General features: G+C 34.9%; 1 protein-coding gene and 1 long non-coding RNA gene across 2 annotated transcripts; both read left to right on the forward strand.

The window, feature by feature from the left end:
- Positions 1-6,134: 6,134 nt before the first annotated feature.
- Positions 6,135-9,654, forward strand: LOC126726384 (pentatricopeptide repeat-containing protein At5g46460, mitochondrial). Its single transcript, XM_050431630.1, has 3 exons — positions 6,135-8,468; positions 8,756-8,918; positions 9,011-9,654. Exon 1 carries the CDS (start codon positions 6,173-6,175, stop codon positions 8,276-8,278), a length of 2,106 nt encoding a protein of 701 aa, XP_050287587.1. The 5' UTR covers positions 6,135-6,172; the 3' UTR covers positions 8,279-8,468; positions 8,756-8,918; positions 9,011-9,654.
- A 6,877-nt stretch (positions 9,655-16,531) lies between these two features.
- LOC126729120 (uncharacterized) lies at positions 16,532-17,630 on the forward strand. Its single transcript, XR_007656513.1, has 3 exons — positions 16,532-16,816; positions 16,909-17,136; positions 17,207-17,630. It is a non-coding gene; the product is annotated as an uncharacterized LOC126729120 (long non-coding RNA).
- Positions 17,631-17,872: the final 242 nt, after the last annotated feature.

The following is a 17,872-nucleotide window of genomic DNA, read 5'->3' on the forward strand; positions in this document are numbered from 1 at the left end:
ATTTTTGTTGCAATTGGAATTCATAAAATAGTTTGTTATATATAGTGCAATTATCATTTATTAATGAAATTATACCATCTATATGTTCACGGTGTGGTTTTGGGCCATTATAAGTACTGTATTTGGCCAAAACGGCAAAACATTAACTGCATTGCACCTCAATTTTGCAGTCACATGTGAGGTACGGTGTACAAGGTGCAGTTTGGTTGGTTTTGGGATGATATATTTTTCAATATGTTATGATCAATTTCTAATTTACTATTAATAATTATGACAATATGATAGTAAGTTTAAAAAATATATATATAACCTGTATAACAAAAAAAAGTAACACAAATATATACGAAACAAATATATATAGTATATACAAAACAAAAAAATAATATTAAACTTTTGAACTTATGATTTTGTGAGAGTGAGAGTGTGAGATGGAAAAGTGAATGATGTTTAGAACTTTTGATTTTGTATTTAACTAAAACGATATCGTTTTAACGTGAAACTAGAATGCACTGATGCTAGGTTGGTCCCTTACTTCATACAATATTAAATTATTAATATATATTTAATCTTTATATATTAAGAGAATTCATAAAGTTAATTATGGCTTCAAAAAGTGTCAAATATACTCCTCATCAATTTAAATAATCTTTATTCTTAAAAAATAAAATAAAAAATAGGGTTAAAATTGTAATTCAACAAAATTAAAAAATTAAAAAAAAATACCCAAGAAATTTTTTTCCTAAAAATTAGCACATTTTATTTAAATATATCTTATGCACATTTGATATATTTTTCCCTAAAAACTAGTATACACTAAACTTAGCAGTTTACTCCATTTCAAATTCTAAATTTTAGTTTCTTAAAAATCCATTTCTGTGTATTCTCACTAACAATATATAAATTCAAATTGAAAAATTATATTAAACTCAAAATTTAAAAAAAAAGGGTTTCATCGCACGTGCAGAGCACGTGTAATGAGGCTAGTATAAAATAAAGTAAATATATATATATAGGTACGGTGCTGTGTGATGCAATTTTCTTATTATAAAACTGCACTCTGCACCACACAATGTGGTGCGGAGCGGTATGATTCATTACCACTTGTGGTGCAATGCGGTTATTTCATTTTGCAGGCAATTTTGGTCGGTTTAGGTGCAGTCGTGCGGTTTGTCCAATCTATCCAGTTATTTTCCAAATGAACTAAAACTTTACAATAATACAAAATATAACATATTTTAATATGATTTCTCCCAAAATCAGGTCAACAATAAACAACATTCATTAAAATCATTTAGTGTTGTAAATAAAATGAAAAAGAAAATACTTGCATCAACGAACACATATAAATTAGTTAATAATTAGACAATGGGGGTACGAATCTCTAATAGGAGATCTATAACGCGCTTGATTTGGACTCCTCCTATAGGGCCATTGTCACTTATCAAGTTATATCTTTTCTACCATCAAAGATTAAGCAAGTGTGAATATCTAAATTAATTTCATTTTTCAATTATAAATATCTAAATTAAAGTAGACAAACATGTAAAGGTAAAATTACATGTAAAGTTAAAACCATCCAAGATGAATATATATAAACAATATTATTTATTTTTGGGCAAATTATAATTTACTTACTTGTGGTTTGGCCGAAATTTAAATTGCATACCTATGATTTAAAATTTGACACTTTACCCACCTGAGGTTTGACCCAAATTTAAGTTGCCTACCAATGTCTTGAAATCCAATATTGCAAGTGTTCCGTTGGATTCTTTTTTATCTTATTTGATATTGTATTTTTATGTTTTTTTTTTTTTTTTTTTGTGTTTTTGGAGAAGGAAAACATAAAAATGGAGCAAAATTACATATTTAGCCATGTTTTTAACATAAGTGAGATACAAAACTCTAACTAAGCTAACCTTAGATGGGTAAAGCGTTAAATTTCAAACAACAGGTAAGCAACTTAAATTATGGCCAAACCACAAGTAGGTAAGTTGTAATTTGCCTTTTTATTTTTTATTTTTCATCGATTTATTATTTAGTTATAGCATCAAAATTAAAGTAGATGAATATGTAAAATTAAAACCGACTAAGATAAATTTGTAAAACCAATATATTTATATACAGTATTTAATACTGTCAAAAAAATTATAGGTAAAAAATAAATAAGAAAAAGAATAATAATGTGGTGAATGAGGTGGCTCAATAGAAGCGTAGAAGCAATAAGTGTTATGCTTTAACTTTTATATATATATATATATATATATCAATGTGAACATGGCAAACAAGCGAGTAAGAGAGAATATAGAAACATGGAAATGAATTCCAAATTGGCAAATTTTAGAAGAAAAATGTTATATCTATAATATTTTCAAAATACATTCGCAATAAATCCTAAGTGATAAGTTCTCAAAAAAAAAAAATCTTAAGTGGTAGGTTGTTATAGGTTATTATATATGGGCAAAAAGTAATTTCAGTTGTAAGTTCAAATTAGAACCAATAACAACTTACCACTTACAATTTGTTATGAAAATGTTGTGGACGTAGCACTTCTCATTTTAAAACCCCTTTGAAGAAAATTAGATAAGTAATTTTTAATTTCTTGAAACCTTTTTCCATTTGCTTCTTTATTTTGTTCTGGTTTTGGGCATCTTAAACAGTGAAAATGATTTTTTGGAAACATGGCACTTCTTTGTGATGAAACTCTTGGAAACATAGCACTCTTCCAGAATTAAGTTTCTTTCTTTGTTGAAGACGGTATAACAAACCAACACAAAGAAAAATAATGGTGTGAAAAAGATTTGTTAAATTTCTATTGAAATTGGCTTAAAAATTTTCATTCATGGACATACCTTTTGTTTTTTCAAGTTTGCTGTCTGCCTCCCTTTGAAACTCCTTCGCGACTCTCTCATCAAAATCCAAAAGTCGTTGCTCCTTAAATCTCTATTGTCGGTAATTAAAAAATTGCATTGAATAGTCTCAACATTTCTTCACAATAGACTTGGGTAGAAAAAAAAGGTTGAAGACTTGAAGGAACAATATATTATTCAGAAGAGATGAGTGATTGAAGAAGAATGGAAAATACAAATCAATGGACAGGAAAAAAAATTCCAACTCTAAAAACTGCTTTTTTCTTAAATTTTCAAGTTTGAGAGGATAAGGATGGAGGGTAACTGGATGTAAGTAGGGAAGCGGGGGAAATTTAAAAGGAGAAGTTTTTGCTAAGAAGTTGCAATTGATTGTGCACTTGTGTGGATGGTTTTTTGTGTGGGTGGGGTGGGAAGTTTGTATCTGTCCAGGACTCTAGTGGGAAGTTTTTGGGGGTGAAGACTCTAGTGGGAAATTTTTTTTTTTTTTGAAAATTTCTTGGTTTTTAAATTTTTCTGAATTACAGTTTTAACCCAATTTTTTATTTTTTAGGAATAAGGACAATTTAATTAGATTAGGGATACTTTTGACAATTTTTGGAGTGATAACTAATTTTATGAATCCTCTTAATATATAGTGTATAGAGTACATATAGTCATATATGGATAAAAAGTAACAAAAACCCAAGATCTTCTCAATTTTTTTTTTTTTTTTTTTTAAAGTTAAAAACCCAAGAAAAGTGGATTTTTTTTGCAAAAAAAAAACTATTTTGCTATAACAATTTCATTAGTTAGCAATGTTTTCAAATTATTTAAAAAACTAGCATCTTGGGTCTTTTAGACTCAAGTTCACTGTAGCTAAAATCCGTGTCGAACTTGAGTTCCAATTCCTACATTGAGCTCTAGTTTTTCTTGTTGTTCTTCCTTCTTCTTTTTTCTTAAGACCCAAATCAAAAATTTAGAAAATACCTAAAACCCAAAGGCTTGGGTTTTTGTAAATCTGGTTTAGAGAGAGAGAATGTGTGTGAGAATCTAATTTTCTTTCTTAAGATCAAAATCAAAAATTCAGAAAATACCCAAAACCCAAAGGATCGAATTTCTGCAAATCTGGTTTAGAGAGAGAGAGAGAGAGAGAGAAACTGAAGTAGAGAAGTTCAATCCGAGCCAATATCCCTCACCACTGCCACCGCTTAAAGCCTTCGCCGCCTGGGTTCAGTTCGAACCATTGCTACACCGCCTAAGTTGCTTCATTGTTTCTTCTCTAGTTTGCTAGGTTTTGCATCGTTGCTTCTCTGCTGAGTTGCCCTTTTCTTCTTCGTTGTTGATCTCTACGTCGTTTCTTTTCTTTGTTGTTGTTGTTGCTTCTTTCTTCTTCATTGTTGATCTTGCATTGTTTCTTTTCTCAACACCTCTACCTTCTTCTTTCTTCATTATTGAAGTCTGCATTTTTTCTTTAGGAACTCGGGTCTCAAAGACTCGAGTTCCGTATAAAACTTGAGTTTGAAAGTTGCTATAGTAAAATTAAGTCACAAAAACTTGAGATATTAGTTTCCTAAATAGTTTGAAAACGATGCTAATTAACAAAACTGTTAATATTTTGGTGTTAAATTGCAAAAAAAACTCTAGGAAAGTAGAAAAACAGGGCCAAAATTGGAAATTAACACTACTTGCCAAACAATATAATTAGTAGGTATTGTTTTCAAACTATATATATATATATATATATATATATATTACTAACATCTTGAGTCTCAAAGACTCAATTTAGGCCTATAAATCGAGTCTCAAAAACTCGGTTTCCATGATCTGATCACGTTTGATGTGATGCGTTTTTTCCACGTGGTGTCCACCTAGAAATAGAGTCTCTAAGACTCGATTTATAAGCCAACCCTTTAAGCATCGATTTGTATGTGCTAGCAAACAAAACAAAACACTTTACATTTAAGGACTTCCAACCTAGACATGAAGCTATCCTTCGCGAGGCTACGTCATTTCTGCATGAATATCAAACATTAGTGGCAAACCAGCGGACACATTAGCTGTTTGAAGGGATGGGTGTAATGATGATATTCTTTTTTTTATTTTTTTCTTTGTCCTGGGTGTCAGGCTAGTATGTATAGCCTTGGAGCACATCAAAACCCTTACTTACACCTTTGTACTTTTATTTCATTATTTTAATCCAAATTCTACCTTTTCAGTAAAAAAAAAAAATATTATTCAAACATTATCAGTGCTAGCAAGCTGTACAGCACAAATCAATGCACAGTTACGTCTCTTTTCTCCCAATCATTCAGACATCTCTCCTCACCTCATTCCTCTCTCCCTTCTTTTACTATGTTTGCTCTCTCTTCTTTCAGGAGCACAGACCAAAGATGCTGGGTTGCTAGGTGGCGACGACAATGTGGATAGGTGGTGGTTTTGAATATGAACTGCAGAAACCCAGCCACTGAGTTGACTCGGTTCACCGGTTTGGTGGTGGTGGGGTTGTGGAGGCGGCGGCGGTTGATTTTGGCTGCTGGTTAGTCGATCGTGGGTTCACGACTATGGGTCTGCAAGTTGGGTGTTTTGGGTTGACCGTATATATGGGTGTTTGGGTTGTGTGCGGTGGTCATGGTGGGTTGGATTTTGGGGTTTGTCTGTCACGGTGGTTGTTGGTGTTTTGGCGGTGAATAGGTTTTCGTGGGTTACGATCAGTGAGTTTGTGGGTTGCTTATGGTAGCATCGAGATCTGTGGTTGTTTTGTTTTGTGTGGATGCGGTGATTGTTGGTGTTTTTGCGGTGGTTGCGGTCAACATTGGTTGTTAATGTGAGAGAAGCAGAGGGACGAGAGAAGAGAGAGGTCGAGAGATGTTTTTAATCTTATCTTAAATTTTTTTTTTTAATTTTTTTTTTCCTAAACATAGAATGGTGTTCTTTATAAAGGGTCGGCTTATAAATCGAATCTTAGAGACTCGATTTCCAAGTGGACGCCACGTGGTAAAAACCGGGGGGTGTAGTAGGTAGGCTTATAACCGATCGGATGGGAGTCCTCGAAAGTGAGCTCTACACGTCACATCAGACGTGATCAGACCATGGAAATCAAGTCTCAAAGACTCGATTTATAGGCCCTAAATCGAGTATTTTAAATTCGAGATGTTAATAATATATATAGTTTGAAAACAGTGCCTACTAATTATATTGTTTGGCAAACAGTGTTAATTTCTAATTTTGACAGAAAACGGTGCCTTTGACTGTGCTAAAAAGACAAAAAAGCCCTCTACGACACTGCTTTTCTTCTCTGACCGTTAAAGTAACACAAACGCTTAGCCATGTTAATATTTCGCGCCATTTCTCTTAGAAAATTCAAATTTCAACGTGCTTCTGTTTCACGCTCTAATTTTTCCAAATGCTTCATGGGTATGGTGAATCACGCACAGCCCAGCACTCCCTCTTATAAGTCATTGCTCTCCCATCACCTAAAGAACCACAGATTAGACGAAGCTCGTGTGCTTTTCGATCAAATCCCGGTTCCGGATGTGACTCTGTGTACCATGATGGTTACGGGTTATGCGCGAAACGGTAGACTTGGCGATGCCTTGGAACTGTTCTATGAAATGCCCGTTAAAGATATAGTTTGCTGGAATTCGATGGTGAAAGGGTGTTTGGATTGTGGGGATTTGGACATGGCTCGGAAGCTGTTCGACGAAATGCCTGAGAGAAATGTTGTTTCTTGGACCACGATGGTTAGTGGGTTCTTGCAGTTTGGGAGAGTTGAGGTGGCTGAGCGCTTGTTTCGGGAGATGCCGGCGAGGGATGTGGCGGCGTGGAATTCGATGATTTATGGGTATTGTGGGAATGGTAGAGTTGAAGATGCGATGAAGTTGTTTGAGGAGATGCCTCGTCGGAATGTGATTTCGTGGACTTCGATGATTGGTGGGCTTAACCAGAATGGGAAGAGCGATGAGGCTTTGTTTCTTTTTGGGAAGATGGTGGGTTCTGGTGTGGAGCCCACTTCAACCACATTGGTTTGTGTATTGACAGCTTGTGCAAATATATTAGAATTTCATGTAGGTGTTCAGATTCATGGACAGATAGTTAAAGTGGGGTACTATTTTGATGAATTTATATCTGTGTCACTTATAACGTTTTATGCAAATTGCAAGCAAATAGAGAATGCTTGCAAGATTTTCAATGAGAGAATGCATAAAAATGTAGTAGTATGGACAGCTCTAATAACGGGATATGGTTCAAATTGTAAGCATGAGGATGCATTGAAGGTTTTTGGGGATATGATAAAGATAGGCGTCCTGCCAAATCAGTCTTCTTTGACTAGTGCTTTAAATTCATGTTGTGGATTAGAGGCTCTAGATAGGGGCAAAGAGATCCATTCTACAGGTATTAAGTTAGGTTTCGAAACCGATGTCTTTGTGGGTAATACTCTTATTGTCATGTATATGAAATGTGGAAATATAAGTGATGGTGTAGCTATATTCAAACATATTGCTGAGAAGAATATTGTTTCATGGAACTCTATCATTGTTGGATGTGCACAACACGGGTATGGCTTGTGGACTTTGACTCTGTTTAGCAGAATGATACGTGCAAGGGTAGATCCAGATGAAATCACATTTACTGGGTTGCTTTCTGCTTGTAGCCATTCTGGGATGTTACAAAAAGGGAGATGCTTTTTTAAATATTTCAGTCGAGATAAATCCATGGTGAAGCTTGAGCACTATGCATGTATGGTTGACGTTTTAGGTCGATGTGGCAAGTTGGAAGAAGCAGAAGAACTAATAAATGACATGCCCATAAAAGCAAATTACACAGTATGGCTAGCTTTGCTTAGTGCTTCTAGGATGCACTCAAACATAGATGTGGCTGAAAGAGCTGCAAAGCACATTTTTGATTTAGAGCCACATTGCAGTGCAGCTTATGTTTTATTATCTAATTTATATGCTTCTGCAAATAGATGGGGTGATGTCTCTAGGATACGGGGGAAGATGAAACATAGTGGAGTTGTTAAACAAGCAGGATCCAGTTGGGTTACTCTAAAGGGACTGAGGCATGAATTTCTTTCTGGAGATAGGTCCCACCCCTTCAGTGAAAAAATATATGAAAAACTGGACTGGTTGGGAGGAAAGCTGAAGGAATTGGGATATGTTCCTGATCAGAAGTTTGCCTTGCATGATGTTGAGGTTGAACAAAAGGAAGAGGCATTATCTTATCATAGTGAGAGGCTTGCTATTGGATTTGGGTTAATTAGTACTGTGGAGGGGAGTACAATAACAGTAATGAAGAATCTTCGTGTATGCGGCGATTGCCATTCTGCCATTAAGCTTATAGCAAAGATTGTTGGGCGGGAGATCATTGTAAGAGATTCTAGCCGCTTTCATCACTTCAGGAATGGAAACTGTTCCTGTGGGGATTATTGGTAGCTATCATTGGCTTATATGATGAGTCCACGTGAAATTGTTCCATGCTGGAAATTTCCTTCTTCCTAGATAGTCCTCATCATCAGATTATTAAAAATTTATACAGTGGTGATGGCCATAAGAAGTGGGAATTCTCATAGCAATAAACAGGAGTTCTACTAATCCATGTTTCCTATGGAAGTCTCATAATGAGGTATGTACGAATTTTTTTGTTGATTGGAAGTAAACTTAATGACGCATGCTGACTATTTTGAAGGATAAAATGTTAATATATAATGGTCAGAAGCAGAACTGATTTAGTGATTGTGAAAATTTGGCAGATATTTGACAGATTCACCAATAAATTATAAATCATTCCTTGGAAGTTGACTGTATTAGCAGCATGTGTGCTTGGTCCTTTGCTGCAAGTCAATCTCTCCATGTGTATCCCCTAAAAGAGTTTTGCATATATTTACTTATGATCATTTTTTTTTTCTTAAGTTGAAACTCTCCAGCTGTAGTGATATTGGCCCTCTATATGGGTTTAATGAATTGTTAATCGGTCAAGCGTTGCCAACGTTGTGAGAACGAAAGAGTCGAGAGGAGCTTGAAGGGATGAAGAAAGATGCCAAACTTTTTTGCAGAATTGAGAATTAAAATTAAGGTACTCTTTGTTTATCTCTTTTAACTTTGTTTTCCTCTCATTTCCCTTAGTCTCTGATGTACTATTTATCTTTTCTTTGTTCTTTACAAAAGGAACAACAATGGTTAAGAAAGACAGTTATGACATTGCTCACAAATTCTCAAGAAAATGGACCTGAAGATGAACAAATGGATCATGCAAGAAAACAACACAAAAAGTGAGAATCAAATCAAGCTTCTAAAGACTTGGATCAAAGTACTGAATAAAGAGCAACAATATTTAAAGTGAAGGTCTTGCGGGTGGATGCACAAAAACAACAATCTTGAAGCTTTTAGAAACAGTAGCGAGGGAATTGAGGTCTTGAAGACATAAATCAAGTGGTTCAAGAAAGAAGAAGATAATGTTGAGACGAGGCTCATTGAGTTCGTTGGTTAAAACTGAAGGACCTCAGCAAGCGATATATTGCATGAAGATGAAAGATGGAAGAGGAGACAGAAGGCTTCAAAGAAGAACAAGATAATATGAAAAATAATTTTAGTGTAACAGAGATGGAGATTTCTTCTCATAGTGTTGAATGGTTCAAGGGATAAACTGATGAAGCAAAGTGGAGCTTGAGTAAGGCCATATTCCTTCAAGCATGAACATTTGTAAAGTTAATTTTCCCCGTATTCAGTTTATTCCTTTAAACAATATTATGAATTAAAAAAATTTACTCTCAATTTAGTGTTGATAAATTGACAAGGGCAATTGAGTAAACTAACACTAGATGTGAAAAACTAAATTACTGTTTACAGTAACATTATAATTTTTATAACAATTAAATTTTTGTTTAATTTTTATTTATTTTTTAATCTATATTAATTTTTTTTTTTTAAATGGGGGTTTAACTTTGCTTTCAGCCTTGTCTTTTAATCTTGACTCCCTAAAATAAGATCTTAGCATATTTAAAAAAATTGAATCCTCTCCATACATTTGAATTGTTGAAATAGAGAGAACTTTTTTCATGATTAATATTTAATTTTCAGTATGGCTTTGTACAAAACATCACATTATTTAAATTTTAAATAACGTAATATTGGATATAACTTAAGATTTATAATATTTAACAAGAATCATACAATACATTAATTTAAATGAAAAAATAAAAAATTTTGTCACTTACATGAATTGTGAGTGTTATTAATTATTATAAGTTATTCGCTTGGTTGTACAAGGAGTATGCCCGATCAGGGGCTACACTGACACTACGCATTCGCATCATCAATTCATCACCTGAAGTTTGCTACCACTTGGCTTAGTTCCTAAACCAACCTTTGTTTATATAGGAATCCTTTGTTTATATAGGAATACTTTGTTTATATAGGAATATTGTTTGTTTAAGAGAAATTTTATAAACACAACAAATTTTCATAACATTTTCACAATACTCTTACTTTTAATTGTGGTGGGTTATAGTCTATTATTTTATTATTTTGTCATACGAGGGACCAGCACCTTAGCCGTAATGACTTAGTATATAGTAATTAATAAATCTATAACCACCTTTATTTTCACAAATCGATAATGGCTTAGTATATAAATATAATGCCTTAGTATTTTTTTTTTTTAATGTGTGGGTAATTAGCGTATGCCTTATTTCTTCCCCTTTGTTTTGTTTAGTTGTGGCTTGTGGGCTAAAGTGAGAGAGTGAAATTTCTTTCATTGTACTGGTGTACCACATGATTTATTTTGATAAAATAGGTTTAGCATAACTATATATAGTATAAGTAAAAGTAAAGAAGCAAACATTTTAGGAATTTTTAATCTGTATAAATTGGGCTATCATGAAATTTCATTATGATAACTCTTGGAGATTGGGATTTCCTCGAACCTACGTGTTCCAGACCAGTAGAGCTATTTTTAATTAACCGCCTAGCCACTAGGCTATGGTTGGTTATTTATACTACTTGCGGCAAACTAATTTATTTGAAGTATATTTAAAAGAAAGACATAAGAATAATTTACTTTCATTACTATATAACCAATATTAATAATATTTTATTCATTCTCAAAAAAAAAAAAGTTTATTATATCATTTATTTTAATTATCCATCTCAAAAGGAGGAATATATATAGAAATAATTATAATTAAAATACTTCAAATATATTCATAGTTTTATATTTTATAACTTTTCTAAAATCTTGAAACTCATCCTTTTTTTCGATACTTTGAACAATCCAAGTTTCAAAACCATGACCATAAACATATAAGATAAATGCTATGTCAACACTTTCACAATGAAATGATTTATTCATCGATCTAAATTTCAGCAGGCCATACAAATAGCTTACATTAATAAAGAAATAATTACACTCTAGCTAAATCTTAATCCTTATCCTAATATTTCTCCAAAATATAATAAACCCAACAAAATGATAAACATAAACCCTCTTCACTAAGAGTAAGAGTGATATTCTTTATTAGATAAAGAATATCACTATTATTATGTTAATTAATAAAGTTATTATTATTATTTTTTAAATCACCCATATATTCCTTCAAATATGAATTGTAAGTGCTCAGAAAATAAAGGCTCAAGCTCACTTAAAATAGTGGTACCTTGCCCTTTATACCAAGCCCAACAATAAAATTTCTAAGAGAGTGAGAAAGATACTTCAAGTGCAATTTTTAAACTTAATCTTGGGATACAACCGAAGATACAAGAGTGATAGAAAGGAGAAATTTGAATAGTGAATGGAAGTAATGCTCTCCTTTAGTTGGTCCGAGGGTTAATTTCTTATTTATAAATATTACAAGTTCTAGGCCAATTGTACACTGTTTATTTCCTTCTTTTTCTATTTTTCTCTAGAATGAGTCATCCCCTCGTCTAGGAGGCTTCCCCCCTTATATATCCTTCCTACTTACATCCTAACCCTCCACTTGTATGTCTCTAGGCCTTTCTCAAGATATTTGTCCCATCAAAGCTCTACTAAAGGTGGTAGAAGGGCCTGTTAGTTGTGAAATCACTATTCAGGTGTCATTTTCTCATTAATGTAGCTGATAAAGTTGTTGGAGGGCATTCAATACTGAGAGGATATTTATGCCCTTTCAGGAAGCTTCCTCCCACCAGCTCTGTCCCCCATATGGTCTTGTCCAAGGACGGAGGCATTAACTGACCAGGGGGGCAATGGCCCCACCTAATTTTTTTTTTAAAAAATATTAGTATATGTATGCATTAATTTTAGTAATTTTGTTCTATAAAATTGCATTTTGCCTCCTTAACAATATCATTGATTCTTTTAAAAGTAACGTTATAGTTACAAAATTATTTACAATAATTTTATAAACTGTTGAGGTACAAATTCTTGTTAATTCGCATCTGGGCCTATTACTTGCATCACTTTTTTACTTACCAATAATCACTCACTATATCAGCAATATACCTCTAGTGCTTTCCTCATTTTAAAGGCCATTAAAAAAATTTATAGATCTAAAATCTAAAACAACATATACTAGCCCAAAAACATTTGTGCAACAACAAAAACCACCAATAGCAAAGTTAAAAAAATTAAGTCCAATTAACCAATTTTACTCAAACAAACAACTGGCACTTTAAAAAGTTTTAAATAGAATAATTTTGTCTTTACCCAACAGATGCACACATTAAAAACTCAAAAAAAAAAAAAAAAAAACCCTACGGCTAAGAAGCTGCTGAACTAGAGGTCAAAGTCACCTCCCTTAACTTAAAGTCCTGGCTCCGTCCTTGATCTTGTCTCTTCTCCTTGGGTCTTCTTGGAACACTAGCTATCCTATCTCCACTCCCATCCTCGAGATGGCAAAGTACTCGGAGTTGATATACTTCTTCAGGTAGGATTTATGCAACATCTTCAGGTAGGATTTATGCAAGATATTATGTGTTCTGATCCTCTTTGGTCCTCGAACCTCCCACATGAACATTTGTAAAGTTAACACTCCCGTATTCAATTACTTTAAAGTACTTTAAACAATATAATGAATTAAAAAATTTCAGTCTCAACTTATTAATTGAGACTAAATAAAAAATACTACTTTAAATAATATAATGAATTAAAAATTTTCACTCTCAATTAATAAATTGAGACTAAATGTGAAAAACTACACTAAACGAAAAAAAACTAAATTACATTTTACATTAACATTATTACTCTTATAATAAATAAAAATTTGTTTATTTTATTATTATTATTTTTTTGTAATATATATTAATTAAAAATTGGGTGTTTAACTTTGCTTTCAAGCTTGTCTTTTAACTAGCTGAATTCTCGCATGATTACATGATGTGTGGTGCAACTTATTATTAGTTTTTTCTAATATTTCAATAAATTTTACCAAAAATCTTGTAGCTTAACTTGTTGGCACTTGAAATTCTAATGCTGACATTCATGATCCAGATCCTCCAACTATTAAAAAAAAAAATCAAGGGATAATTACACATAACCCACCTGTGGTTTGGGCGAAAATCACTTTGCCTACCCGTGGTTTGAAAAGTATCACTTAACCTACCTGAGGTGTGTTTTCGTCACTCTCCGTAACCCACCTCGGTCTCTGCCGCTACAAAAACACCTTTTAACCCCAAAACAGAACATAACACGAATCAAAACCCCCAAAACTCAAACACTTTTCGAGAGAGAGACCCAAGGTGCAATCAGACTTGTTCTTCGTGGTTTGGAGCGTGTGGAGAGGGAGAAAACACTTGTTTTGCATCATCAAACCTAGGCAAGGTATGTGTGATTGTTTTTCATCTGCATTTGGGTTCTTGATGTCATTTTTTTATGGTGACCTACCCACGTAGTTAGGTTTTGCTGTTCATCTGCACAATAAAATTTTTTTTGTATGTTAAATTAGCATTTTGCTATTTATGTGTAGAATTGCTTAGGATATGCATTTTGCTATGATTGTTTTTATAATGCATATACCTGAAGGAATCAAGTTTATTTGTCAATGATTGCACTTGTTTGTGAAGTGTGGGTAGTGTGGTCCCTATGAATTTGTTGGGAATCTGGTTTTGCATGTGCTTTATGTGGTCCTTTGTCCGTGTGTTGTTGTCAATTTGTTGGCTTGTTGTCTCTTTTGGCTTCTTGTCACTTTCTGCATGTCAGTGTGTGTAAACAAAATACTTATTTTAATTGCAGATGGTTGACTTCACATTTGACCTTGAAATTCATGTTGGGGGATGTTTTGTGGAGGAGCCAACCATACAATATGTGGGTGGGTTTGTACGTTTACTGACAGAGATTGACCCTGACAAGTTGAGTTACTTTGAAATTCGGGATTTATGCCAACTAGTTGGTGCTCCTAAGGAACACAGTAGATATAAGTATTTAATTCCTGATGGTGATCTATAGCATGATTTAAGAGACATAGAAACAGATACAGATGTCGTAAACATGACTAACCTTCATAAGGCATGGTATGCTGAAAAAATCATAATCTATACTGACATAGATGTGGAGCCATTGGCAGTTGAGTATCCTGATGCAGGGGGAGTGGCAGATGGTGGTGTAGGTGGTGATGCAGGGGGAGTGGCAGATGGTGTAGGTGGTCATGCAGGTGGTGATGTAAGTGGTGATGCAGCAAGGGTTGAAATAGAATTGGATAGTGATGATGATGAAGATGATGAGAATGATGATGAGAATAATGATGAGAGTGATGATGAAGAAGATGTTGAGGATGTTGACATTGATGCAAGAGATGAAGAACAGAATGTTGAAGGAGATGATGATGATGATGATGATGATAATTGGCTAAATGAAGGCCTAGAGGGGGATGGCTTTGGTGATGATGTATTTGCTGCTCAAAACTCAACTCCACAAGGTTCTACTCCCAATACAAACCTAGAATCAAGCAATGCACCCCACACAGCCCCACAATCAAGCAATGCACCCCACACAGCCCTAGAATCAAGCAATGCACCCTACACAGACCCTGAGTGGGCTGAGCCAGCCCTTGAGGATGACCTGGTAAGCATGGATGGGTCTGATGATGAGCAGGTACCTGAGCAAGTAGAGTTTAATGCTAAGAGTGACATGAGAAATGTTGTACTGAAGAAGGAGATGAAGTTCCTTAATGCAAAGGTGTTCAGAACTGCTTTGAGGGAGTATGCAATCAAAAAACCTATTGACATCAAATTCAAGCTTAATGAGAAGACCAAGATATCAGTTCACTGCAAGAATGGGTGTGGGTGGAGATGTTATGCATCTCAAATAAGTGGAGAGCTAACATTTCAAATTAAGACCTTGACTGATGACTGTACTTGTCCCAAGTCTTTCAAAAACAGCCAAGCAACATCAGCTTATGTTGCTAAGAGGTTCATTGAGGATTTTAGCAAAAATCCAAATTGGGAGGTGAGTGGTGTACACAACCATGTGATGCAAAATTTATCTGTTGACCTAAGTGTAAACCAAGTGTATAGGTCAAAGAGAAAGGCAAAGGATTTGATAAATGGAGATAAGCAACTGCAATATGGTGTCCTTAGGGACTATGCACAAATGATAACCACTGTAGACAAGGGGAGTAGGGTTATACTGCAAACAGAAATGGCTGAGGAGACTTCTCAACCAAAATTTAAGAGGATGTATGTTAGGTTCAATGCTCAGAAGGTAGGATTTTTAGCTGGATGCAGGCCATTTATAGGTTTAGATGGTTGTCACATAAAGCACAAATTTGGTGGGCAAATCTTATCTGCCACTGCCAAGGATGCAAATGACTACATTTTTCCAGTAGCCATGGCTGTTGTGGAACAAGAAACCAGGGAGTCTTGGATATGGTTTTTGGAAATTTTTGCTGATGATATAGGGAGGCCAGAGGAGCTTCAGTTGGTCTTCATTTCTGATAGGCAAAAGGTATGCAAGTTTTGTTTTGTTCAGTTACACTTGAATAGTTGACTTTGTTTGCTGAACTAACTTGTTTTGTTTGTTTGTTTGCTTATTTACAGGGGCTTATACCTGCAATAGAGACACTATTCCCTACCGTGGAGCATAGATACTGTGTGAAACACATCTACAACAATTTCAAAGTTGATCACAAGGGATTGGAGCTGAAGGATGCATTGTGGAGGTGTGCTGCTGCCACAACAGTAAGGGAGTTTGAGAGATGCATGCAGTACATAAGGGATTTGGATGAAAAGGCATATGAGTATCTTGCAAACATTGCACCTACACAGTGGACAAGGTCACACTTCACTCCTAGGGCCTTAACAGATTGTTTGGTAAATAATTTGAGTAAGTCTTTTAATGCAATGATATTGAAGTCTAGGGACAAGCCTATCTTGGCAATGTTGGAGTGGATTAGGGTTAGACTTATGACTAGGCTTTACACAAAAAGGGAAGGGATACAGAAGTATGCTAGAAAGTTGTGTCCAAGCATACAAGATAGGTTGGAGAAATTAAAGGTTGAAAGTAAGGCATTTAGTGCTACCCCAGCTGGTAGTTTCCTTTATGAGGTAGGTAGTTAGTATGAGAGGCATGTAGTTGATTTGGTAAAGAAGACATGTAGCTGTAGGTCTTGGGATTTAAATGGCATTCCCTGCAAACATGCCATAACAACCATTTATACAAACATTGAGACACCAGAAGACTATACCCACCCATACTACTTCAAAGAAACTTACATGGAGATATACAAGGAGGTACTTCCTCCCATGCCTGGCCAGTCAAAATGGGCTGAGACTGGACAGCCTGCTCCCCTGGCACCTCACATATACAAACCACCAGGCAGACCACCCAAGTAAAGAAAGAGGGCTTCTGATGAGCCTAGGAACCCTTACAAAGCAAGTAGACAGAACAGACCTGTAAGATGTGGGAAATGCAAAAAGGAAGGGCATAACTCAAGAGGGTGCAAGGCTGGCATCACTGGGGAGACACCATGGCAGAGGAGACAGAGACTTCAAAAAGAAAAAGCTGTAAGTAATTAGGATTTAAATGGCAAAAAAAAAAAAAAAACTTGTTTTTAAACTTACAATAGACACTGTATTGAAACTGGGTTTTGTTGCAGGCAAGGGAAGGGGTGCCTGCACCTAGATCTGCACCTCAGCCTGCACCTCAGCCACCATCCCAGCAGCCTACCCAGACCTACAACATGATGTCTGCCACTCAGCCTTCATCCTCACAGCAAGGAAATCAACCTAGGCCATCTCACAAGAGAGCAGGATGATTCTCTTCCTCACAACCAGAGTTTCACACACCTAGGGAGACCTGGGATACCTTACCAAGTTCTTCACAGGTAACTTAGTCCTGGATGGTTGTGTAGCTTGGAATATTTTTTAACAAGTGGATCTATTTTTATTTTGTAGCCTTCACATGCAAGTGGGAGCACTGGTGGTGTGAGGACTAGAGGACAGCTTGCTGCACAAAGGCCACCAAAAATGAATCCAGTGGGTGGAAAGAGGAAAGAGTAAAGGCAAGAAATGAATGAAGCTAGTGAGTACGCATGCCAGCATTGGGAGTAAAGCTAGTGGGAACATGTGGGCCTTTTTGGTTTTTTTTTTTTTTGTGAAGACCACTGTTGGCCTTTTGTAATTATCAATTAGTGTAAAAAACAATCACTGCTGGCCTTGGAATGTGCTTTTTTGTAATTACTAATTAGTGTAAAAAACAATCACTGCTGGCCTTGGAATGTGCTTTTTTGTAATTAAGGTACAATACACTCCAGGTTGTTATATGGAAGTTGTGATATTACAGTTTGTATGGAACAATATTTGTCCAAACTAGATTATATGGAAGTTTATTTATTGCTACTACAAATTGTGTCCAAGTATATTGTTTTTATTGTGGAATGGTTGTTATGGTATGCACAACCAAATTATATGGAAGTTTATTTATTGCTACTACAAATTGTGTTCAAGTATATTTTTCTAATAGAGTGTATGGAAGTTTTTATTGTGGAATGGTTGTTATGGTATGCACAGCCAAATTATATGAAAGTTTATTTATTGCTACTACAAATTGTGTCCAAGTAT

This window comes from Quercus robur, chromosome 5, assembly GCF_932294415.1.
Source record: "Quercus robur chromosome 5, dhQueRobu3.1, whole genome shotgun sequence".
In the NCBI taxonomy this organism is placed as follows: Eukaryota; Viridiplantae; Streptophyta; class Magnoliopsida; order Fagales; family Fagaceae; genus Quercus; species Quercus robur.